This window comes from Homalodisca vitripennis, chromosome 1, assembly GCF_021130785.1.
Source record: "Homalodisca vitripennis isolate AUS2020 chromosome 1, UT_GWSS_2.1, whole genome shotgun sequence".
NCBI classification, from domain to species: domain Eukaryota; kingdom Metazoa; phylum Arthropoda; class Insecta; order Hemiptera; family Cicadellidae; genus Homalodisca; species Homalodisca vitripennis.
This window is the reverse complement of record NC_060207.1, coordinates 93,312,475-93,339,238: the sequence shown is the minus strand read 5'-3', so window position 1 is coordinate 93,339,238 and position 26,764 is coordinate 93,312,475. Positions and strand designations below refer to the sequence as shown.

At 33.1% G+C, this 26,764-nt stretch overlaps 1 protein-coding gene across 3 annotated transcripts in view; it reads left to right on the top strand.

The window, feature by feature from the left end:
* LOC124366702 (rapamycin-insensitive companion of mTOR-like) overlaps nucleotides 1-26,764 on the top strand; it is a 94,208-nt gene that overhangs the window by 52,266 nt on the left and 15,178 nt on the right. For 2 of the 3 annotated variants that reach the window (XM_046823314.1, XM_046823304.1), the window contains 13 exons: nucleotides 2,727-2,937; nucleotides 4,833-4,987; nucleotides 6,484-6,703; nucleotides 7,159-7,402; nucleotides 9,567-9,709; nucleotides 9,859-9,940; nucleotides 11,876-12,044; nucleotides 14,266-14,352; nucleotides 15,759-15,853; nucleotides 16,719-16,941; nucleotides 22,160-22,281; nucleotides 24,166-24,288; nucleotides 26,556-26,756. In XM_046823314.1, coding sequence (XP_046679270.1) covers nucleotides 2,727-2,937; nucleotides 4,833-4,987; nucleotides 6,484-6,703; nucleotides 7,159-7,402; nucleotides 9,567-9,709; nucleotides 9,859-9,940; nucleotides 11,876-12,044; nucleotides 14,266-14,352; nucleotides 15,759-15,853; nucleotides 16,719-16,941; nucleotides 22,160-22,281; nucleotides 24,166-24,288; nucleotides 26,556-26,756 — 2,075 coding nt within the window. The remainder of the gene's footprint in view (nucleotides 1-2,726; nucleotides 2,938-4,832; nucleotides 4,988-6,483; nucleotides 6,704-7,158; nucleotides 7,403-9,566; nucleotides 9,710-9,858; nucleotides 9,941-11,875; nucleotides 12,045-14,265; nucleotides 14,353-15,758; nucleotides 15,854-16,718; nucleotides 16,942-22,159; nucleotides 22,282-24,165; nucleotides 24,289-26,555; nucleotides 26,757-26,764) is intronic. The other variant, XM_046823311.1, reaches the window with a different exon arrangement.

Genomic DNA, 26,764 nt, shown 5'->3' with positions numbered 1-26,764 from the left:
CATAAAAGATATGCAAAATAGGCATGTACTTCATTTATACTTGTGCACTTCTTTTGAGCTCTTATGAAGAGAGAAGTGCATCCAGGTATGATTCAAAATCAGAATAATAATTTTTATTGCCAAAATATAGTTCATACAATAAACAACAAAGGTAATGACACATCAATTAAGTCTAATCTATGTATGTGATCCAACAACATGTATGTGATTAGCAACACTATGGCTTACAATCTACAAAACTGAATTAAAAAGCCTTAAAACTTGAATGAAAGAACTAAAACTAAACATTAAAATTATATAATTAAAAAACAACTCCAACAAGCCATTCATTAGTTTAAAACTCAAGAGAGCCGGTAAAGAAATCTGGTCTCAATATCACAGTAAGGCAATTAAAGGTTAAAGTTAAAATAAAGGTAGAGTTTCTAATTTAATATCACAGTAGGTCAGCAAGTGTAAAAATATGCCTAAAATAATTATTTAAAATATTTCATTTACTGGTGTTTCAAAAAACTCTTGTGGTTTATAAAAGGGGTTTTTTACTAACCACCTATGTATCACAGTCCTAAAATTTCTTACATCTACATGACTTGATACAGGTAACTTATTAAATATTTGAATTGCTAAAGGTGACTATTTTGGGCCTTACTTAACATAAAATTAGGGTTGGTCAATCTTATGACTATTTCTTGTAAACTAAGTGTGAACAGAACTTCTTAACTGATAACTGTGCATGCATGCTTGTTTTACTTTAATTAGGTTACAAAAAATAACTAATTGAAAACTGTGAGTAATCCTTCACTGATAAATGAAGGTCTACAGTGAGCTAAAAAAGGTGCACTTGTTATAATTATAATTTCCTTTTTCTGTAACAATAAACCCCTATTACCATCCTGACCATTTCCCCACAAAGTTATACCATTGATAAATGCTATGAAAAAAAGCAAAATAGGCTAATTTTAGTTGGGATTTGTTGACTAACTTTTTCAAGTTACTCAATAAAAAGATTCCTCTTGACAGCCTACTACAAACATTGCTCACATCAGGGCCCCACAACAGCTTACAATCTAAAGTGATTGCATTTGCATAGGACAATTATGGATATATACTGCCAAAATATGCTGTGAGGAAGACATTCTTGTCAACAAACTGTGCAAACCTCCTGATAACAAAGATACACTGTTTAACTTACCAGACACCTTATCGATATGTCTTGAAAAATCAAGGTGAGAATTTAGAAATCCAATGGAAGACATTGCCATTAATTCCAAAATGGTCAAGCTTATTTAAGCCTAGAATCAGCCTATGAAAGACCATAAGACTTAAATCTAAAATCTAAAAATATATCAAAAACATGTTTGTGATCATTTAAAGTTTTTGAAACATTCAAAATGAAATGAAACATAGCATCCTCGGTTGAAGTGCCTTAACAGAAACCAAACTGCTTGGCAAAAAGAGCATCATTTAACGTTAACAATGGACAAAGGCTATCAAGGAATAGTTCTTCATAAAGTTTTGAAAGTGTTGATGTCATGGAAATAGGACAGTTATTATTTTTATCAAGAGTTCTGCCTTTTTTATTCTAATATTTTACAATGACCGATTGAAGATATTTGGGAAACTCATCCTGCTCTAAAGATGCCTTTACCAGATGTAGTAGAGGAGACACTACAAACTCACCAGCATCCTTTAGTAATTTGGAGTAAGTATCATCACGGCCAGTACAGCTACTAACCTTAAGGCAACTTATAATTTTCAATACTACGACTTCACTGATTGGATACAAAAACAGATGAGTTGACACTTCCTAAATCCAAGGTGTTATTCTGATCTGCATTATTTTCTAAATGAGATTTAAATGCTATATTTGTAAAGAAATGATCACTTAGCTACCTGTGTGGGCCTAGAGACTGTAAAACCGCTATCTTTGTTCAACATAAAGTTCTTCATCTGCTGTGAGTTTTTGTCAGGAATTGTTTCTTTAATTACATTATAAACGGCTTTTTGATTGTTATTTGAGTCTTCGATGTGAGAGTTTACCTTCCTAAACCGCTTTCACTGCTTTCCTAAACTTTCTTTTTAGATCAAGATAAAGTCTCGCAGGATTTGAGGAGTCAAGATTTTGTGTTGTAAAATATATATTATTTTGTTATCCTCACGAAGCAACGAGGTAGTGAATAACGGCGTGAATTTCGTGCTTGGCGAGAAATTCTATCGGCATTTTTTGCGAGAGATGCTACTGTGCCAAGGTTTCAACAGACTAACCTTGGATTGGTCTTGTTTTGAAGGGTAGGGGTCAGGCTACGTGGCAGTGTCGCCAACATGTCGAAAAAGTATTCCCTACAGTTGTGAGAGTACCAGTATAATTACTTTCTGGACGTGCCTCATAGTACTTAAATTAATACTAATAAAAGTAGTGACGTAACTGTTTGCAATTTACATAACTTGTGTCTTTAACATTTTCAAAATTAACAATATTTAAATTTGAAATGCATTTAAACTACACGTGTAAGGAATCTTTTGGAATACTTCAGAACAAAGCTTATATTCCTAAATATTAATTGCTTGTGAACATTAAACCTACTGAATGATTCATTATCTGTATTTGCTTTTTCTATCTAGATCTATTCTATGTAGATTTATTTTCTGTATTAAAAAAAATACAGATAGTATTCCTCTAGCAAATGGAAAAATCAAAAGCTCAATATTATTCCTTGTTGCTGTTTCAGGAATGTGATGTCGAGCACACTTGTGTGCGATCAAGACTCGTCACGATTGTATGCCACCAAATTTCTGCGTGTTCTGCTGCGTACGCCACTTACCAAGCGTGCAGATTACGCACGGTGGGTAGTTGAGCTACTCGCCACTCAGCTGTCAGATAAGAACCGCGCTGTCTCACTAAGTGCCATAGCTGCGTTGGATGAGGCCTGCGATGTTAAAGTAAGTATTGGTATATAATACTCGACTATGGTTCTATTAAAACTTATCCTCTCATTTTGTGTGGGCTGCCATCCTGGAGATGTAGTGATCCACTGAACATTTGTTAGCAACATGTAAATCTTTGTAGCTTCTTTTGTAACACTGTCCTTAGACTTAATTGACACCCTCTATAGTAAATAAGATGTTATAGTTATTGGCTTTTCTCATGTATGAAGTGAAGCGTGATAAAATATTTTGGCTTCTGACCTCTTTGCAGTATAAACTTCATATAGTCTACATTGCACCATTTACGCTCTGATAATTTACTTGAAAGTTACCATGTAACTTGGTAGCAGTGATATCGAATTCCTAAATAAGTGCCTTGTATCAAAGAAATATGGACTTGTAATTATGGACTATGGGTCAATCCGTCAGTCCATTTAGAGTTGGTAAATGACTAATTTTGAAATCTTCTAAACAAGAACATTCACAACCGTTAATTCTTCTTTTCAAGATATTACCGTTAAAAATGTATTTGTTTACAAGTTCTAAAACTATTTTTATAACAGAAGTGATGACTTTCCTGTGCAAAATAATCCTGACAAGAATAAGTTGAGAAAAGTTAAACTAACCTAAACTGTTAAACTGTTGTTCCTAAACCTAATAATACCTTCTATACAAAAACATTTAATTTCTTAGCACCTCGAATTTACAATAAACTGTCTGATTACCTCAAATGCACAAAAAATGTCCCATCAAAATTTGTTTAATGCTTAAAAATTGGCTTTTACAACTTGAAGATTTGGAACAATATGTTGCCATTGCGTCCTAGACTGAATTTACTATCTTTAGTTCAAGCAGAGTATCTCACAAAATTGATGTGCACTTCACATTTTTAAGTTAATTTGTATTATTTGATTAATCCTATTTTATTATCATATAATGGATAACACCTTTTTTGCTTAGCTAGAACTCTTAAAGTAGTGTATTAATTATTAACTTCCATTTTGAGCGTTGATATTTTTTTAACTCTCATATTTATTTTAACACTTTAAGTGCGGATTCCGTAATTTTACGGAATCAGTATTTTTATTTTAGCATGTTATACAATTACTCGTACGTTGTACTTGCGTATTACATAATTTGACGGTTATTGTGTTAGTATTATTAGTTTTCACTAGAAATTTCGAGTATTTCATCAGCTCATTAAAAAAGCAACATCTGATGACTGTTTTTGTTTATTTACATAAGTGAGGACCCCCACTCAGGTGGAAATTGACATGAAAATTTTCAAGTTTAATAAAAATATATTTATATGTCATTATAATGTTTTCTCTGTAAATAAACATTTAACATATTGTGAAAAAGTTATTTACTTTCTTTGCATAAATAAATTATCTATAATTAATTAATGTAATGTAATTAATCTTACCTGTAAATTGTTAACTTTTTCTATTTTCCCAGCGTGTGCGTAAAATATTGTTATCATAACTTTTTTATTTTACAATCAAACTTAATAAAAATTTATAGTTTTGTTCAAAATTGAATTTTAATTGTCAGCAAAACAGCTATTTTATCAGTTGCTTTTTTTCACATATCCCTTTATGTAAGACATATTTTTATTACTGTCAAAAAGATACCTTAAACAGTTTTGGTCTTCAAAGAATTAAATCGATGAAATATCAATCATATCAACTTATTGACGTAAATATTGAAACAATCAATTAATTAGCTAGTAGACAAAGTAGAGGTTTGTTTGGGTTGCTGCTAATGCTTTTTACTTTTTTAATGATATACTTTAGAATGCTTTAAATTTGAATGATGTTTTCAACAGATTATTCTTTATATTATTAATTTATTTCATATTGTATTCTTTCACTGTTTCAAATTGTAAAATACTACACTATCTATTCCAGGAGTACCTGGACGCTTTGATCAACTTGCGACCGTCCCTCCTCCATTTGGGTGATAAAGGCCTTCTGCTCTTAATTCGCTTTTTGTCCACCGAGAAAGGTTTCAACTACATGAACGAGGCCAACTTTGTGTCAACACAACTGTCCAAATGGGTTAAGTAAGTAACTTTGCAATGCTACATTCCTTTCTCTAAAAAATTGTATGACCCAATTGAACACAACAACTCAGACTGGGTGCCCATTGAAGATTTAATACAGATTAAGATTAACTGATCACTGACCATTTGAACCATCCAACAGAATCCATCAAATAACCCTGCAATTAGATTAAAGGTTTATCAATGCATTAACTATATTTTCAAATGGTACTAAGCTGTTTTCGACACATTGACTATGTTGTGTATGATCTCTCATAGTAAGTCTATTTTTACTTTGCAATTAAACATGTAAATTTAAAGATAAGGTTCTAGGTTTCATATTATAACGCAAAACATTATATAGTTAGATAAATTCATCATTAGAAGAACTTGGATGTTCACATTTCTTATTACGATTTGTTCACGTATATTTCGAACACACCAAAATTACCTTTTGAGAATTTATGTTCTACATGATCTCATTACTGAAAAGGGTATATTCTTGGCTTTGTTTCAATAAGCTGTAAGCAAATAAATGTTTATGCAATAGTTGTTTGAAAAGGTTATGTTTTGTTAAATCCAAAAATGCATAATGTGTCAAAAATAGCTTCATTAAATTTTATTATTTTTTTACTTTATCATTGTCTGGAACCAGTGAAAATCATACGTAATCAAAGAACTTCTTTAAGCAACAGTCCGTCACTGAAGACGTTGAACTAGTATTTTATTTTTGTTGTGTTACACAATCACTGACTCAGCTAGTAGAAAAGTATTACGCATCGTCTGGTTGCTTTAGTGATTTCTCGGTTGTTATTATACCATTACAATACTAGTGTATTGTTTGCTATTTATTTGTATCTATTTTTTCATTGTTTAGTGTGTATGAATAAACATTTTTTTAGTGTTTTATAAAATTAGTGAAGTGAAAGATGCGGAAGTTTGTGTAAGACTTTAATAAATTGATTGAATTTTTGTGGAACTGCAGGTTGGCATATGTTTATATAAGTACAAACTTTTTATTGTTGAGGAAATAATTTATCGTATATATTTCACAATGTGTGTTAATTTTAAAAGTAGTGGTGTTAGGAATGTACTGGGTAGTGAATCAGAAGACAATGTTTGATTGATATGGATTAAGTTTTATCTGACTTGGATGAACCATTGCCTAGTGAATTAATTGTGCATGATCCTACCGACTTAAAATAATTAAGATAAAAACACACTGTTTTACAGTTTTGTAAACTTATATAAGTGGTACTGTCTATAAATAATATTGGATGGAAACAAACTGTTACCTCTGCCAAATTAAGCCACTAATTGCTGAACACATATCATGTTTTAATCACTGCATGGTATTGATGTATTAATCTACTTGTTTTGTGTTGACTCATCTAAGTTTAAACAATATTCAACTGCTTTGATGTGTCACATCCTAGCATCTCAAAGTTCACAGTTTGACATTTAATGTGCAATTCACACTGTATTTGTATTTTTATTTGATTGCAACTAATGTCCAGGTTCAACTACAAGTACGTGTGTATTGTGGAGGGAGAGCTAGCCGATGGTCTGACACTGGTGGAAAGAAACGAAGATGGCCGTTACAGTTCACGTCTGAGTAACACCAAGCGAGTGCCTGGAGATGTGTATGTACCACCACACCTGTATGGACAACTGACACAACACCCAGCCGGCCTTAACTTGCTACTGGCACATGAGAACATACCAAAACTTGTGCAGGTTGGTACCTGTAATTATGTAAAAAGAAAGAAAAATAGACAACACTAGATTACAAAATTGAAAAAGAGATTATAAGAGGCAGATTATATTGTAGTAATTTCTATTTATTAATACTAAAATACAAAATAAACTGTACATTATTGTAATGTACACAGTATAAATAATATAAAATATGTTCCGTTTTTTTCCACAAATTAACATTTATGTATTAGGACAATTAAAATTGTATATTTACAACTTTACCTGCAAGTTAAATTTGGTCAAATTAATCTCAGTTTGGATGTGTTTGTTTTGTCGCAATTAGTGGTTACACACATAAAAGTGGACATTTTAATAAAATAAGGCTTACTCATTTGTGAGAGTGGGGACAGAGTCTAAAATGGAACATATCCACTTTGAACGAAAGGGGAAAAAATCAAAATTGAAAAAGTACTGTAGCAAAGCAATTGTCACAGGTTGTGCTCCAAGGACTATGTGGCTCTGACAATGAGATCATGGACCTGAAGGCAGCTGTATGGGCACTGGGACATTTGTCCTGCTCTACTGGAGGGGCTCTGTGGGCACGTGCCAACGGAATCACCAAGTCTCTAGTCGGTCTAGCCTGCACCAGCCCTGTCTACGCAATACGTCTTGCGGCCTTCCACGCTATTGCACTCACTGCTACCACTGTTGAGGGCGCCGACACATTACTTACTCTGGGTCAGTTCATAAGTTTATGTGATAATTAAATAAATTAATTTAATTAAATTTCCACTGATATTTTAAATACAAGTGACAATTTTGGTAATTTTCAAGTTTTTTATAACAATAAACGTTTTTTATTATTAAGTGCATTAACACTTAGCCCTTAATTTACTTTTAACAAGAACTGGTAGCCTAATCCATTTACCGTTTATGAGTTTAGGAGTGATTTGATGTTTGAGGTGTTTTTGCTATATTTTATCCTCTTATAGGGGTTTGACAGTTTCATTCTTAAAAGTTATTAGTAACTTATGTAAAAACCCTGATCTTAGTAATTTAGATGTATTTATACAAATTTTGAGAACAAAAAATAAATAGAAAATGTAAAGCTGTAAAACGCTTTTTTAATGTATGCCTAAAATGTATGTTTTTTACATGTTTCTTTCAGGATAGCACATATATTGATTGTGTGGATGCATATAAATATCATTTCAGTTCCTGTATGACAAAAAATCTTGTACAATAAATAATTTCAAATAAATGTACAAAGTCTAAAAAAAATATTTTAAAACTTAGTAAGACATATTGATAGTAATAAATTAAACTACAAGCATCCAGTTGATGCAAAGTCAATTATTTCAATTGTATCATGTACCAAAATAATGTTTAGATTGATTTGTATTCAATTTTTAGTAAAATAATCTGTTTATGGCATTAAGTGGCAGCTAAACAGTAGCCAGATTGGCCCTGTCCTGCAAGGCCTCGGTGAAACAACACATCGGCAGGCCGGCCCGCTCTACAAGCACTAACGGTTAAAGAAAAAAAGTATTTCTATTGAACCAAATTAATTTCAAAACTTGTTTACATCTTAAAATTGATTAGAGAAATGTTGTAGTGTTTTTTATATTCGCCCGATCTTGAAATTTTAAAAACACTAAGTTTTCTTCGATTTAAACTGACTATTAAATATTTATATGTTAAACAATTTTGTTTATACTAGATTCATAATCTGTGGATTATAGAGATTGCAAAAGAATATAATACCCTGCTAGGATTTTAGCATATTATATGAATTTTATAAAAAATCCAGTGAACCTCTAAACAGGCACAAATCAGCATGCCTCTTAGGGAAATTCTGACTGCCACGTCTAGGTTCAACCACTAATGATAATAATATTTTCAAATAATGATCGGAATACAATAATACAGAATTCAGTCTGTTTCTGACCTAATTTGTGGTAATGTAATTGTAATAGTAATATATCTTTTCTAATCAGACTATATTGTAAAAATACCAATTTTAAGTATATTATTCTTCCTTTTAACCTCCCAGGCACAAAAACAGTATTAAAAATATCACTTTTTTTATTAATTGTTATATTTTCCCACAAGGATTCACATTCTGGCTTGTTTACACCTGCCAGTAGAACCTACACTGGGTACAGAGAAACGGATGTTTCAATTAATATGGGTAACCCAATTGAAGCCTAGAAGCAGCACATTATTAACTGCAAATTAGAGATAGTGGGGTAAGGGATACTGTGAATCATAGGTCTAATGTGCTGTAGAGGATGATTGTCGGAGTGGGTGGGGCTCTCATAGTGCTTTTGTAAGTCTAAATGTGAAGAGTCTGTCTGGTTTGACTAATAGAGGGTATACAAAGAAAGCCTCCACTTCCAAGGTGTGATGCTAAGATAGTACCCACTATCCCTCCTCACTTATGGCTGTACCATGGGATCTTGGCTGGAGGTGGCCCCAATCCCCCACACAACCCATCTGAATATATGTCACTCCTGAACCTGCTCAGAAGTCATTATAAGGTTAAGTGTGTTAAAGGTTTCCTCAGCTCCTACGGTCCTAAATTAAAACTGTAATATTCATTATAGATGTGTTAACTTTGTTTTATTATCTTGATCATGTGTGTTGTCTGACAGTATATTATGCCACGTTTTATTTTATTCCGGAGATATATGTAAAAAAATATATAATTTGATGTATGAGTGTTGAGATCCGAGTACGTGGCACACAATCAATTCTACCATTAAAGCATGAACTGCATGTATATTTAATGCATAGCATATAAAATTAAAATTTTCATGATATATTTGTTTTAAATGGTGTTACAATAACATTTATATAATGAAATGTTTTTAACTAACGATGAAGGATTTTTGTTGTGTAGGTTGGTATACGGTACGACACAACCGAAACGAGCGCTGGCCCGTGGTGGCACCACTAAACCTCCTGGAGGACGCTCTGCTCCAGTACCAGGAGGACAAGTACTTGAACAGAGACTCCAGTGAGAGTACTGATACCTCTGAGTCGGTAAGCCTGGTTGACTCTTTGTTTGCTGACTGCACAATTTTGTTCTTTAAGTTAAAGTACTTGTTTTAAATTTTAGAGACTAATAACAAAATAATAGACCAAAGTAACAATAGTAGGCTTAAGTAAAAAGTTCTGATCTGTTATTCCAGACAACAAAGAATGGGAATGGTCTTTTTATCCTTGGAGAAGACACAATAACGGAGGGAAATGAGTCCTTTATTGGCTTTACAGGTAATATATTTTATTATTTTGAACCAAGTAAGATTATTGTTAACTAGTGTGTACTTTAATTATTATAGTGTTTTATAATTTACAAGAAGTGAATGTTATAAATAAAAAAAATTTAATCTAGGTGAAAAAATAAGTTGTTGCGGGGTTTTTGTTGTGCTTTCAAATTTGGATTTAATTGACTTAAAATGTTGAACTTAAATTTAATCTGTATTTCTTTCATTATAAATTGTTTTACTTACATTATGACAATTGTACTGTGAGTCAAGGTCCCCTTACAGGTAAAGTGGGTGGAGCAAAACTAAACAAAATTCTACAAATAGTGATGTTCTTATTATTATTACATAATTTACATTTATTTATGTGAAATTTTGGTGATCATCTATTAACTTACTAATTCTATAGAAGCTACACCAAACTTTAATTATAATGTTATTTTGAATTTGAATTATTCATTTTACAAATGTTGAAAATATTCCATTATGATGGAAACAGCAAAAACAATATGTGATAATTTCCATTAAATTTTTAAATCGCTTTTACAATAGTTATACAATTAGTTATCTTAATTGTTTTCTGGGATCGAAACAATGTTACCGATGAGTAGTGAGGAGCTGCACCTTAGTTTCTCAGCTGCTTTGTGGCAGCACAAAATAATTCTCCTTATCCCTATATCTAGGAAAACCATCAATAAAGTTTTCAACTGGAGAACTTTATTGAAGAAGACTGCTGTTCAATATCAACTGGTGATTCAGTTTTAAGAGCTTCGTCCTTGAATCGACAAACTACTACTTCGAATTTAGATTGTAACAGCTACATTGTGTTGAAAAGTAAAAAAAAAGTAATTTTTAAACAATAACTTTCTTTTTTAGCATTAAAATTGCCTGTTCAAGAAGCTTGAAACAGTAAAAGAATCACGTGAGGTGCTTAAATTGTGGAGGGTATAGAGGAATGTTAAATAAGCATTAGTTTAATTGAGAGAAATAAAAATCAGTCTATTAAATTAACCTTTGAGCTAACCGATCAAGTATCAAGTGAAGCCAGATCAAGCAATGTTACGATTAAGGAGTAATGGTATACTAATACAAGGTAGGAGTATGCCATACCACGTGTTATATAACAGACTTTGCTGAGGTTGCGTGCAAAATTAAAAATCTATAGCTTTTTTCTTTGTCAAGGTGTCCTGTGGACAGATAGACAGACAAGCACATAGGAACTGCCAGGTTTTACATTCTCCCACCAGACAAAAGGGAAATTGTGTCAGTATACTGAGTGATAGACTTCAGTGATGCACAGCCAAATTCCATGGTAGGACATGGACCAGCATAGAACTCATTCTAGTCTATTTAAAAAAAGTTTTATGCCAAATTTAAAGTCTAGATGAAATTATTCACAACATATCTTGCCACATGAGACACTCACATTTTATTAATTAAATTAGGTTTCATAGCAGTGTTATAGAAAAAAGAGTTCTGGTGAGCTAGGAAAGATACTATGCTGCAAGGGTGTGCTGAAATCAAAAATCGTGTAATCTAAAATCAACTGGAATGTATACACCGGCCAGTAGTGAACCCTCCTGGGGTCCCATATTACCTTACCATAACCTCAAAACAAGCGTCTCAAGCACAAACCCACATAAAAGAACATAACATATTCTAGCCAAGAAGTGTTGCTTCAAAATTGTGCATGCTTCTAGGGTGCTTTTTAACGAATGCAATGTGAAAACTACTATACCCATTATACTTGTTAAATACATGGACAGAAATAAATCATTCTTATCTAGAACATGGATTCTATAATTAGATTTTTATTGCATCATTGAATTAATACAATAAACACTGTTTATTGGTACTTTGATGATGTAGCAAAATGTAGAATTGATCATGTGTAATCTATCAATTTGAAATTCTAAGAGTATAGTCTGACTATATGTAACAGCACGGGAACGAGCGATGAGAGAGCGCAAATCTGCTACACTCCCACCAGCAGGCTCTAGTCACACGTACCACCATAATCGCAGCTACAGTGAGAGTAAGGCGGACAATGATTGGCCCCGCAGCACCACCCCAGCACCCTCCCACAGTGGCTCGGATATCACAGACTTTAGGTGACTCTGGAACAGTAACTAAGTTTTTTTTAGCGTTTCTCAATGATTACAATTTGTACTTTTATTGTTGACTTCTTGGATACTGACTCTGTTGTGTGCACTTTGATATTGGATTTATTGTAAATGAGAACTCAAAATGCCACCAATTGCTAAATAGGACCTGTCATTTATATTCTGAACAAAAACCAAACAAATATAATAGATATATATATATATATATATATATATCACCGTGTATATGTGAATGGTGTGTATATGTTTCTTTATACGAGGGCTGTTTTTTTTTCAACTTCCGATGTGATATAAAAATAAAACTAGGGAGAGTAATTAAATAAATTTATTATCAAAAGTTAGGTACATTATTAGTTACTTTTCAACATAATCGCCATTTAAATTGAGGCATTTTTCATACCTGGGTACAAGCTTCTTAATACCTTCTTCATAGAAGTTTGCCGCCAGTGATTTGAGATGGGTCTTCACGGCGTCTCGCAGCGCGTCGTCTGTTCGGAAGCTCTGCCCTCCTAGCATCTTCTTCAGTTCCGGGAAAAGGTGATAGTCACTCGGCGCTAAGTCAGGACTATACGCCGGATGGTCAAAAACATCCCATTTAAAACCGTCAAGAAGACGCTTTGTCAAAGCAGCACTGTGAGGACGGGCGTTGTCATGAATGAGCACTACTCCCGATGTGAGCATTCCTCTCCTTTTGTTCTGGATAGCTCTCCGCAAACGTTGTAACGTACCGCAGTATCCTTCCGCATTGATTGTGGTACCTGGCTCTAAAAACTCAACAAGCAATACACCTTTTTGATCCCAAAACACTGTGGCCATAATCTTTTTGTTGTTGAAAGTTTTTTTTGAATTTTTTGGGTTTGTTTGGAGAGTTTGAATGCATCCATTGTTGGGACTGCTGTTTCGTTTCTGGGGTGTCGTACAGAACCCATGTCTCATCTCCTGTCACGATTTTGATCAAAAAATCTTCGCCATCAGCTTCATAGCGGTTCAGAAAAGACGTTGCTGACGCCATTCGCCGAGCTTTGTGGTCATCAGACAACATCTTCGGCACCCATCGCGCACAAAGTTTTTTGTAGCCTAACTTTTCAGTTACGATAGAGTATAGGGCTGACCTTGAAATCTCAGGAAACTGATTGGATAGCTCCGTAATCGTAAACCTTCGATTGCTTCTTACACTTTGGTCAACTCGATCAACGAGGTCTTCGTTTGCGACCGACTTTCGTCCTTGGCCCCCTTCATCATGAATGTCAACTCGTCCATCTTTAAATTTCCTACACCAATCACGCACTGCACTGTCACTCATAAAGCTTTCACCGTATACTCGTTCCATTCTACGGTGAATTTCTGCTGCAGATAACCCTTCAGCTTGCAAGAAACGAATGACACTTCTCAACTCACACTTGGCGGGAGATTCTATCATGGTAGCCATGTTTATGTGTCGCTAGATAAATTGGAAATGGCGTCGGCCGTCTGAAATTGAGTGAGGTTGTAGTGGGAGAGGTGCGCAGTCGACTGCCGCGCATTGCTGGCCGATACCGCTCGCCCAGCCATCTAGCGGCACGATCGGAAGTTGAAAAAAAAAACAGCCCTCGTATATCTACATATGACTAATATATATATATATATATATATATATATATATAAAATTTCAATAAACATTGAATCGCAAAAAGTACTTGCTCCGCCGGGAGTCGAACCCGGATCTCTCACTTGCCGGGTGAATGTGCTACCATTACACCACAGAGCGCTTACTTTTTCCGATTCAATTATTTTGTATTTGGCCGTATCTGTCACATATGCGTTTAAATAAGCAAACTAACATATGATCGGAAGACCAAATACCTGTCAAACGACTTTTATTTACATTAAATTGTATAAATGGCAATAGCCTTATTTAATTTTAATAAACATTGAACCGCAAAAAGTACTTGCTCCGCCGGGAGTCGAACCCGGATCTCTCACGGTTTATATATATAATTATATATAATATATATATATATAAATAAATAAAATATATATAATCACAATAATATATATAATTAGTATATTACGTCCATTATATGCATTAAATTACCTGCCATATATATGATATCTGTCTCTATGAAGTAGTGTGAAATATAAAAGATAAGTGTTTATTGGAATATGAAGGTCAGTTTCCATAACTCAGTATTATGAAGTTGTCACTTACAAAATTAATGCTTTGTTCCAGGAATGAGAACATCAGGTTATACTCTGAGAGCAGCACGAGTGGGACAAGCTCAGGAGGAGAATCGTACCAGCCTCGTACTTACATCAGGTAGGTCACTTACAATCATTGTTGTCTCAACATTATATTATATATATGAGAGACTGCAACTAACATTGTACTGTTTCAGCTAAGGTGTCAATGTAATAGATAACCATGCAATGAAATATACAGTTTGTGTTAAAAACTGCTACTTATACATCTGAAGTACATTAAAACTGTAAATTGCTTAACTTAGATTAGATTTTAGACATATTCCTTAGAAAAACGACTATTGCAAACAGCCTCTTGTGAGATGTTTTGTATTTTCTCTGATAATGGCCCCCTGAACCGAAAACCAGCACTATCCAAAAAAATATGTGTTTGTATGTGTACTGTTTGTATGTATGGTGGTTATGCAGTGTAATATGGGCTTGTGAACATTATATCTTAATTTTTAATTTGTTTACTCCAACCTTTCTACTTAACACATAGCCAGTCTTAAACAGTAAAAGATTTTCAAGTGACTGCTGTTTGAATTTGTACAACATTTTTATTTAATCTATTTTATAACAGACTGAAAATTATGCATTTTTACAAAATTAAATATCTTGTACACGTATTTCTTTATGTATTTGTCATGTTCATCTCTTAAGGTAAAGTTTTAGGATTGCGCCAATAGAAAGTTTTATGAAGTATATAAAAGCATTGCAAAAATATGGATAAACTTGATAACTGTTCAAGCCACACACAGCATTCAACCCATGTGGCATTCAACCCTTTATTCATATTGTAATGTGTGGTTTCAAAGAAATTGAGGTTTTTTATTTCAAATAAATACAAAAATTGTATTTCTGTAATTGATAATTACCATAATTTCTTACTAATTCAAACTAAACTCGGTACAGAGATAGTACATTGGTTGGAATTAATTCATTATACAGTTTCATAAAATAGAAAGATTCCAGATGATGACCATTTGTGTTTGGGAAAAAATGTAATCTAAATATTTCACAAATATATGTATGATTACAAATACAATTACTAATTGATTTTATCTAAACTAAGGTTAAATTTTAGAACTCACTTTATATGTTAATAACAATTTTAATCTTGTTGGAATTCATTGTTGTAGTTTCCAATTTTTGTTGTTGTAAGGATATTAAAATGCCAGTTATTAGAGTTACCATACCATTAATGATATACAAATTACAATTGTTGACAAATAAATATAGATTCTTGTTTAATATTTGAGATGACAGACACGTGAAATCTAGCTTTCTTTCAGCTGCAGAAAAAATATTTGATTTTGGTGTTTATCAATATGTTGCAGAATTGTTGAACTGTACAAAGTCTGCATTAATATTTCTATTTGAGATTATTTTGTTTTTTAGCTTTTGTCTGATTTGAATGTAATATTCATTCACCAAAGATTTGTAGCACAATTTAGTTGAACCAACTGAAAATTTGTGTTACAGTGAAAGACTAATGCAGACTCTTAGCCCTATTCCCAGTTCAGGCTCAATAGCAACTGTGAAGTCCCATAGAAGAATCAGTGTTGCTTCATCTCAAGGTATCCATCCATCCATTTACAATTATTGATGTTTTTTTATTAGTTTTATTTCTGTATATATTTATAATTTGTATCTATTTTACTCTAGATTAATTGCATTTTAATTGAAATCTGGTATTTATAGGGCAGCAATTGTGTAAATCACAAACTTAGTGTTTGAAGTATATTTTATACACTGTAGCATATTCTTTCTTGTATATCTAGTATATTTTTATGAAGAAAAGGAAAACAGTTCATTATGTACAAGGTTACACAATCAATTATAAAATTAACAATTACAATTATTTATGTTTTAATATTTTATAATATCTAACTATATGTACTATGACGTTTGTTGAAACAAATTATTTTGTTTGTTGGCATTTACAAAGTTTGGCCTTAAATTTACTTCCGTAATTATTTCAGAACAAAAGTTTGAAAAGGAAAATATAATTGTTGTATTTTTTATTAGTTCATTTTCAATTAAAATTTCTCAGCAAATCCCTGCCCCAGATTATCAATCTGTAACAACTTACGTATTCTTGTCGTAAAAGCTAGATAATTTTAAAACAATGTAACAACGTTACCATTCCCATAAGCCGGGGCTTGCTGATAATCAATGTTCAAGAAAGACGTGTTCATTCCCAGATTGAACTAACTGAACTCTTTGCCTTGGGTCCAATATAATTTCTACATCATCTCCAGTCAACACCACATCTTAGTTTTGCAATACAATTAAATTTAACAAATCTCTTACTGAGTCAAAGGATGTAATTCAAATTCAATACTGCCTGGATCCCCAGTTGTTTTCCTTTCCTGAAACCTCCCTCTTCTTGCAGTTGACCTCTGCTCCACTGTACTGTGATCAACTGTTAACTATGCACAGGTCCTCAGCTGAGCCCACAGGACATGATGGGCTATGCAGCTCTTCGGAAGATCCATCACAGCCGGCGCCCCAAGCTGTTTGCCTCACCCCATCTCTCCCTTCACTTCTCTCAGTCAGCTCCCGCCCACTTGTCCCCCCTCTCACCCATTGAACTGATTGCCTTCCAGGACTGGAAGCAGATGTCTCCGCTTGTCCGGCCCAAACATCCTGACAACCATCCAGTGTGAGTGTGCTTAGAGATAGAACTTGTTCTTTGATAATCTGTATTATCTATATTGGTTCTCCACTAGTTACAAGAGTTATTTAGACAGTAATCATTGTTTATGCATACAACGAGTAGTGAGGGGAGGAATCTTTTGACAGGATTGTTACTGGTAATGAGACTAGGATTGACTACATGAGTCCTGTGACAAAGTAGCAATCAATGCAATATGGGCATACCGCTTTTCTAAGCAATCTGAAGAAAGCCTGTCAAACTTTGTCAGTTAGGATTGTCATGACTACAGTTTTTTAAAATACTACGGACATCTTATTTACTAATTCTATAAAATGTGGTATTATGACCATTTGAAATCCTTTTGGTTATTTGTTCATAACTAAAGAAAACATAGGGGTTATTGGCCACATTTCTCTTCTAGAAAGTAAGTAACATTTTAAAAAAAAATTATTTAATTTGACATGAAAGATTATTACCTTTAACCATTTTTCCAACACTAATTCCACCATTGTTTTAGAAAAGATATGGATGAGAGGTTTCAGTACCTAGAGGAGAACTATAAAACATGTAAAGCAGTCTAAAGTAAAACACAGATTCAAAAAGCTAAATTACTAAACAATATTAATACAATTTAAAAAATCCGAAAATGTTTCTAAAACATCATTGAAGATCATAAACAATTATCTTAGAAAATTGATATTTTCAGCTTAAAAAGGACATAACTTAGGGATTGTGTAGTTAAGGATGCCTCATTAAAGGTAAATTTCGCTCAATGAACATTTTGCTAGTGTAGCAAATGGTACTAACTTAAATTCAAAAAGTATTACAAATGCTCTGAAGTTGGCTACTTTCTGTTGTAACAATGTTAGGCTATCCCTCTACTTAAAGCCTGTGAATACAGAAGAACTCCTGACAATCGTAAAATTAATAAAGAATAAAATTACTTCCAGTTTGGATGTGATCTCTTTGTTGTTGATGGAATCATTATCAATTATTATAGCACCTTATTAAGTCTACTGTCTTGACCATTGCCTACCCTAAGAAATTTTTCCAGATCTACTGAAATATTCAATTATACCACCAATTAAAAAGAAACTGGGCACTTCCCATATTGAAAACTTTTGCCAATTTCAGTCCTACTAGTTTTTTTCTAATATTTTAGAGCGAGTAATATTGAACCGCATATAACGTTTTCTTAAAAAATGTTGCCATAGTCTAACATATTTAATACACATCAATTTTGACAACAAATTTTCTTCTACAGCAATTTCATTGATTTGTGTAAAGCTTTTGATTGCATGAACTGAGAAACTCTCTTACAAAAACTATAAGTGCATGGTATTCTTGGAATTGCATTAAACCTTTTAAATTATGTTTCAATGAACGCATCCAAAGAGTAAAAATTGAGAGTAATTTGAGTATTATTTTTCCTTAATAGAAAATAAAAAAAAAGGATCTATATCAGATCATACATTATTTTTCATTTATGTCTCAGATTGATCTAAGACTGTCTGTTCGAATGCAACTAGATGAGAAATAATGATATATGGTGTGCCAATATATTTTAGAAATTTGCAAGTTTTATGTAAAGAATAAGAATAGGTTTTCAACAAATTTCTCATTTATAAGAAGGAAAAAATGAATTTTATGGACATTCTTTTACACAATAATTCTAAAATGGAATACTTTGTTTATTGCATAACACTTTTAAAATAATAAATAAAATTTGAAAACTTGACAGAACTATTGAAATGAATCAAGTGTCCCTTGAGAAAATTAAACAAATATGAATGTACAAATCCCTATTATTTATTATTTATTTTATTTTAATAAGTTATAATTTATCTCCATGGCACCTTGTATTAACTTTTATTACTATGTCAAATTTTCACAAAATCTAAATTTCCATATGGATTAAATCTTTGATAAATTTAAATTATCTGAACACTCATCACATCTTTACACCCACAGTTTGAACATATGTTTATCATTTCAAGAATATTATGCTTATTAATTTATTTATCTGTTTACATGTATGTTTTTAATTATTTTATGTGTTTCGTTATGTTGTTTTGACCTGAAGAAGCGTAATGCAAAATATAGTTAATTCATATTAATATGTTGGCCTTTTTCTACATAAATTTATATATATTTCTTTTTTCTTTTTCCTTTTTCTTTATATATATATATATATATATATATATATATATTATACATCCCCCACCCCCTTCTATTATACATCATTCCATCACCACAAAACAGTGTTTGCCTGTGTAAAGAATTAGGTTCTTGAAAGGAAACAAGAAGATTTTATAGAACTCAAACTTCTTTTATTAACATAAATAGCAGTAGAGCAATACAGCGTTACTTTTTATATTAGGATTCTTTTTAAAATATAGTTCATCGTATTTCTTTTCTCTTGATCTCTCCTTAATTTTGACAGCTAGCGCTGAGTGGTGTCCAGAAACAAGCCAAGTGTCAACGTACTTTTCTGGTTGAAACAGCCGGAGAGGAGGTCCATTTATTTTTACAAACAACAGGCCGACACCGTTGTAATTTTGAGTGACGATCTCAGAGGTGTTATTATTAAATTCATTTGAGAAAACCCTTTTTCACGTTCATTGGATGAAATGGCAACGGAGTTGATCGACTGCTCGAGCCGACAGAGGCTGTCTGGTAACGTTCTGGAGTAGATATATTCTCTGAAACCCGTTATTAACTGCCTTTCATTAAGCTTATCCTGGAAGCAAGTTTTCTCATTTCGTTTTCTCCGAACGTTATTGGGCTGTCTTCAGGCCAGTTTCTAGTGTCCATAACTTTGAAAGTTTCTGCTAACTTAGTATCTTTTTCATTTAACAGTCTCGCTTTAATAGACGTTTTCAGTACTCCGTAAAATATTTCCGGGTTCATAGGTTGGCCGTTTACTCGACCAGCTTTTGTTTGGAGAGGAACACAGAAAAAAGACAAGTTGTCAACTGCTTCATGGGCCATTTTAGAGTATAGACCAGGAGTTGTTTTCCTTTCTTCGAATAAAGCAACTACGATTTGCAATTTTCTATTTGCATAGCTCAAATCTGCGTTACAATGCTGTAAAGCTTCACTTAGTTCTGAAAGCTCTTGGAAAGCGTCAGCCATCAAACCCAGGTCTAATATGAAATTTGTATCTGTGATTTTGTTGAGGAGGCCAGAAAAAGTACTTCTTTCTTTGTTGTCTCTAGTTGTATCATTTGAAGTGTTTTACTAACGCGTCGTAGGACTCCCATACAGCTGAGACGGATCTGAAACTAGATGCGACTCAACGGGTGCTGAAAACTCTTCAAAATTTTAAAATTTCTCCCTCTAATAGATTCGCACAGTTCCGGAGTTCCCTACTGTTCTTTGGTGAGGCGTGATAGATAACATAGAGTTTATCAATAAAGGATTTCAATCTGATTACAATCTGAAAAAACACCGGACGTATATAATAAATTTTACTTATTACTTAAGGAAGTGGATTCATCAATAATTATTATCAGACCAACTTTTGTCTCATTCTCAATAATTTCACTTACAAATTTTTTCTTCATTTCCTTACTGATGTGCAAAGCAATGTTAGCACAAGCTTTGTCAGAATGTAAAATGCGACCCATGTTAATCCCGTTAAGTTCTTGTAAATCTATTTCTGTTTCAAACTCATTAAAGGATTGATTTTCTTTAACAACCTTGTATGCCGTTCGAAATATTTTTCAGTCACTTCTTTTTCCTGGGAACTCTGTTACAAGATATTTTTCTCCAATGCTCCGCTTTAGCTTCGGATAAAATTTCATCTGCTGCTTTATGGCCAGCACTCTCTTTGTGGTCATGAATGTTTTTCCTTAATGAAGTTTGTTTTTTCTCTTTTATGTCTCCATAACTGTCTATCTCACCATTTGCCCATTCTTTTGAAATTTTCATTCCTGTTTTTTTCTTTACAGATAAGATCCCAACTTCCTTACTAGTCCTACATCCTAACATTCCATTTTTAATAAACAACCAGTCATACCTTTTGCAAAATTCTGTTTTTTGCGAGTTATTCCAACAATCTGGCAAGTCATTGTTGCATTCAATTGGCTGTTCTTTTTCTTTAGGGGGTTTCACATTAATTTCAAATCTGGTTACCTTTTCACTGCTAGAAGATGGTTGTGACGTCTATGAAATCTGTTGTTCATGGTTGTCTGGACATGCAACAGTTCGTTTAAGTCTTTTACTGTCACCCGAAGACGAAAAGTAATCTGTTAATTTTTTGTTTATTTTACTTCACAATAAACACTTAACTAACAAATACAAACACAGAAAAATATGTAACCTCAATGAAGTAACATAATAAATGCAAGAAAACCACGTTTTCGATGGAGAGGCGCATACACATTTGAAACCACTACTACTGAGCAACTGAGCGAATGCGTAAGCGTAATACGACACGTCGACACAGCCTGATGGTGGAGAGGGAACATGTGGGGGGGAGTTAGTAATCGGGCGAGTCTATATGCTGCTGACGGAGGGGAAGACGCATGTGGAGGAGGAAAGATTAAGAGGCTTCTGGCGCATTTTTTAAACTGTAGGCACTTCGAGATAGCTTCGTGATACATTTGAATGTTTTATTATTGATTGCGAGGTAAACTATAGTAATCATATATTTTAAGAATTTGATGTTCATAATAAATTTGGTAATTAACTCATCAACCAAAAATTTAGTTTTGGTTTCAGTGGCTTTTTGATACAGATTATTATTATTATTATTTTTTGAAGGATAGAGGTCCCGGAACGCCGTTCCGCCGTGTTCCGTCTCAAATCGAGCCCTGTATATATGTATATATACATACTAGTTTTAAATAAATTGTGTAAGCTAAGATTAGCAATGGTTGAATATTGCTTCTAGCTATAGTCAGAAAGCTATTATTTTCTTAAAGGAAAAACTAATTATGCAGGAAATTCAACAAAAATTGTTTATTCTTCAACAAATTGAACTCCCTCCACTGTAAAACCAATCCAGATAACCTGGATCTCCATGATCCGGTTATAGTAGGTTCATAAAAAGAAGTTTGTATTGTATTTAATTTGTAAGTAACACTAATCATTGCAAAAATTGATTATATTTGATTTTGTTAAAGCTTTTTAACTTGTTAGCCTAAAACTGTTATTAGGACATGAGCTGTATGAATGTTGAACTTTTAAAATTGAATCCATCATTCATTTAAATTTACAGAGAGCCGCAGTTTGAAGTGAGTGGAGTTCATTGTCCTCTGCCAAGCGACTCTCTTGCCCCACAAACCCTCCATTACGAGAGCAGTCGCAGCTGTATCGCTCCACCCCCAGATGATTCTGTTGGTAAGTGATATTAGATTAGTCAAATATTAATATAAAGGACCAAAAATATAAGTGCAGTGGAAACACAATATTAATACAGAATGAAATGTTTTGAATTTATTTTCCTATAAAACTCAAAGTAAGGGAAGGTTTGTGGGCAATAAAACATTTCTTATTCGTTATATATCCAGACTAACTTTGGGTAATCTTTTTTTTACCAGCATTAAGTCAATTCTATTATCTGTCTTCAGCTTTAAATCTGTATGATATTTGAGTTGTCACGAAATATATCTACCTCTTCCGACTTAAGGTCGTTACACACATACCCGCTTCGTGCCCAGCACGTGAATCGCCCAAGCGTCGGGCATCATACAGTGAAAGAATTTCAGCGTGGTATTCATTCTGCAAGTCCATACATGTCCGCAATGACAACAAGCCATTAAAGCTGGTTAAAGCCGTCACCATTAGTTAAGGTTTGAATTTTGACGGGCACAGTGCGGTCTAAGAACGTCATCTATCATGGTTAAAGAGGAACTTATTGAAGAAGTAAGGAAGAGGCTTTTTACAGTAAACTAGTAATGTTTTTCTTGCTGCTCTAAAATTACTTCAAAACACATTAAATGGCATTTTAAATTTTTTTACTTATTTAAAAACAACAAGAATTTATTAATTTCGCGTAAAGTATATTTATTTTGGATGTATTGAAATTACTTGCCAAAATTTGTTCCCGTATTTTGTAGGGATTATTGTATTCTTTTAACTAGAGTATTTTAAAATTTAAATATTTTATTTGCAGTCATAACGTATGAGAGTAGGAAAAACATTATACTCTAGTATATAAATATTACAAATATTTACTATATTTTACCAGTAGTTATAAAAAAAACTTACAAAATGACTAATTCACTACTTTTTAACTTGCTGAACTATTTTTAAGTAACTATCACTTTAAAATCCAAAAGAAACATGCTCTAGTAGTAACAGTGAGTTTTTTTGTGCTCAGACAGCATACGAACATGTGTGGCATCACAGTAACCGAGCCAGGCCCGCACCGTCACTCGGTATATTCAAGTGTCGGGTGCGGTGCGGGTATGTGTGTGATAACCTTTAACTGGATAGACTATTTACTTTGAAGTTCTATATTTTCAAGATGGTTTTGGGAAAATAATACATTTACAGTATCCCAACAATCATACAAACCAATAATCATACTGCCAGTCTTACTTATTGCTACCATGCTTTCCCCCACACTTTGTTCTATGCCTACTAACATATTTTAAAAAGAAACACAATACGCCATTCCCCCCACCCAGAAACTAATTTTTTTATTGATTGTCAAGTTTAGTTCATTTAGTTCAAGTTCATTATAGTTTTAGATCTTAATGAGCTTGAATATACGGACTATACAATGTTTTATCTTGAGTAAATATTAATATTTATTATAATTTTGTATCTATTTATGTCCAATCCTTGCGCTATTTATAAATAAAGTAGGTCAATATCTTTGGCACATTAAAAGTAAAATATTAGTGTAAATTATTGATCTATCACGTATCTTATCAAGCTAGTATACAATATGTAATGACATTAGGTAGTATTAAATTAACAATTTATTTAAATATATCTTGGTGTAAATTTATTTATCTTTTGTCCCATTATGACCTTGTAAATATATTCTCATAGTTTATTACTCATTCAGTTTAATACATTCAGTAGAACATTCTAAATCCAGCACAGACAGGTTGAGATCGTTCTGACACAGTGTTTTTTTTTACTTTAGAAAATTCACGTGAGAGATGAATTGTCCAAAATAACAAATTTTGTTATCTGTTTTCCCATAATTAGTATGATGATAAAAATATATTAAGTAGTGAATAAATTTTAATAACAATATGTTTTGTTAAGAAGAGTCAACCGGCCCTTGTTACCTGGGAATCTGCTTACCTCAACATATCATAGATCTGTTTCCTGTGGAGGAGCTCCCTGTTAGGCCTGAAGACCCTCATCTGGACAACGCATCCACCACAGGTCACTCTCACCATACTATGTAGATCAACTACTGTCTTTATACTTGTTCTTTGTTAAATTGATCAGTGATTAGGAAAACTAAATTACTTTCATTTTTCATAAATTTGAATCATGTATATAGATTTTTGTTAATAATGATTTACATTCCTACCCGTAACCCTCAATTGATCAACACATGAATATCAACTAGTCAACATATTAGATACAATAAAATCTTACTTATCCAAATCTCTAGATTATCCAGACTGGTTTTTACAAAGTGCAGAGTTTTACAGAGTTCAATTTTTTTAATAAACAATTTTGTTGAGTTGTTGAGAATAATGCGTAACAACATATGTAAATCAGACATGATTCTGATCCCCAATATCAAACTTCCTGAAGGATGAACTCAAGTTGAGCCACATCCTGGTTTGGACACAATCATAATTGACCGAACTGTCCAATTATAGTACGCAACCACTGGCTCATCTGACAGACTGGCATCAGGAACAGCATCTTTTAGTAAAAGTCACATTGTTTTGAGATATTTTATGGAATATCGGCACCCACTATATGGATCTTTAGAGGCTTTCAGTTAAATACCATGGATGGCAGCTTCATTCCACCGCTCTCTACTCAGTGCAAGTGCATGAATCAAAGGAATGAACTTGCTATCCCTCTCATATTGAGCAGGATTACGATTGCAACAACTTGTCATCCTTAACACATCGCATGCTGTGCGGTCACCGGCCACTGCCACAGTAGTGGTGTGTGGCGATCGCCAGTAACAATAATTTTACAGTAAGCTTATGAGAGGTTGGTAATTGTGAAATTGGAAGATATAAATGATTGGCTTCAAACCGACTAGCATCAGTGCAATCATAAGCATATAAATTGTATCAGCCGCTTGTTCTTCTACGATAACTAACAGTGAAAACGATTCTTATAATGAAGAACACGAGAATTTTATGAGTCATTCTTATGCCATGGCGGAGCTACACCGGCCTCTGATTTATTTTGAGTGACAATCTGACACTTTATCAACATATGTTATATCCTTGAAATGTCTGGCTGATTGTGCTTCTCAAAAGCATTTCACTAAACATAATCAAAAGGACTGATTGAGTGTTTTACAAAACAGTAAACAACAATTCTTTTTATTTGTTTTCACAATAATAATTCTGTGTAAAACAAAATAATAAATCGGCTCTCTGTTATTGTTATATTTGTTACTGGTAAATTTCTTACTATCTATAATCTTTTGTGGTTTACTCTGTTACCAGTGTTTCTAGATTTTCATTTATCGGATTTCTTTTGGTCCCCCAATTAGTGCTTATAAACGAGGTTGTACTGTAGTATCTATCCTCAATGACATGGAACAGCACAGAGCCAATGAATCTTTAAATCTGGTAAGTAACTGTTGTTGATATTTCAGCTATTGCTGGGAAACACATACTATAAGTGCCTTCAAGTGTTTGATGCACCTACCATCAGTTAAGTCAGTAGCCATCATGTGATTGGCTACTTATATCAGAGAATATGTCAATTCGTTACATGCATCACTAAATGTGGAAAGAACATTTATTTAACAAAGATAATATTTCTTATCTGGGAGTTACTTACATTAACATACATACTTACATTATTTTATAGCGTAGTTCTCACTTCGCTTACAGACTAGATCGCATCTAGTGTGTATTGGAGGGGTGTGAAATACACAACAAAAACAGGAAAAAATATAGAAGGGGCTGCAGTAATAAAATCTACCCAAACTCACATTTGATTGTACACAGACTCTGAAAACAATTTTTATAATTCAAGGAGATTGTAACAGTTATGAAATTTTGTTAATCTTAGTAAAGGTTTTAACATTTCAATACATTCTATTCTAAGATGAATTGAATAAATCAAGAATATTGAAATATACTTTTTTATGTACCTTATCTTAATAATTATATGATTAGGATGAAAGAATATTTTATAATATTACATCCTCAGATTAACTTTTTTGTTATCAAACCTGATTATCTGGAATAAAACCTTTTCAAACCATGTAACAATATCAATTCTTAGAAAAGAATTTTGTTAACATCAAATAAATGTTTTTGATATTTCATAAATTTTAGAACTTAGGTTTTTTTCTAGATTTAACTTTTTGTTCATCGTGACATAACTTTAATTTTACTCACTTTAAAAACAGATATTTCAGTTGATTTAAAGGTTTTTTCCTTTTTGGTTGACCAATAATTGTAATAATAGAGAAACTAATAAAACCTCTGTCTATGAAGGGATGGATGTGAGCTCCTGTGACTCAGAGACAGATACTGGACCGGAGGGAGAGGCAGATCGCTCAATGACAAAACCTCGTCCAGTAGCTAAGCGCCGTCATGATCGTACTTCTTGTCTACTCTGTTCCGTCTCCAAAATTGCCAACCCACGACAGACCCGTTGGCGTAAAATATCTGCCAGTTCTCATCGCACGCGCACGGGTATGTTT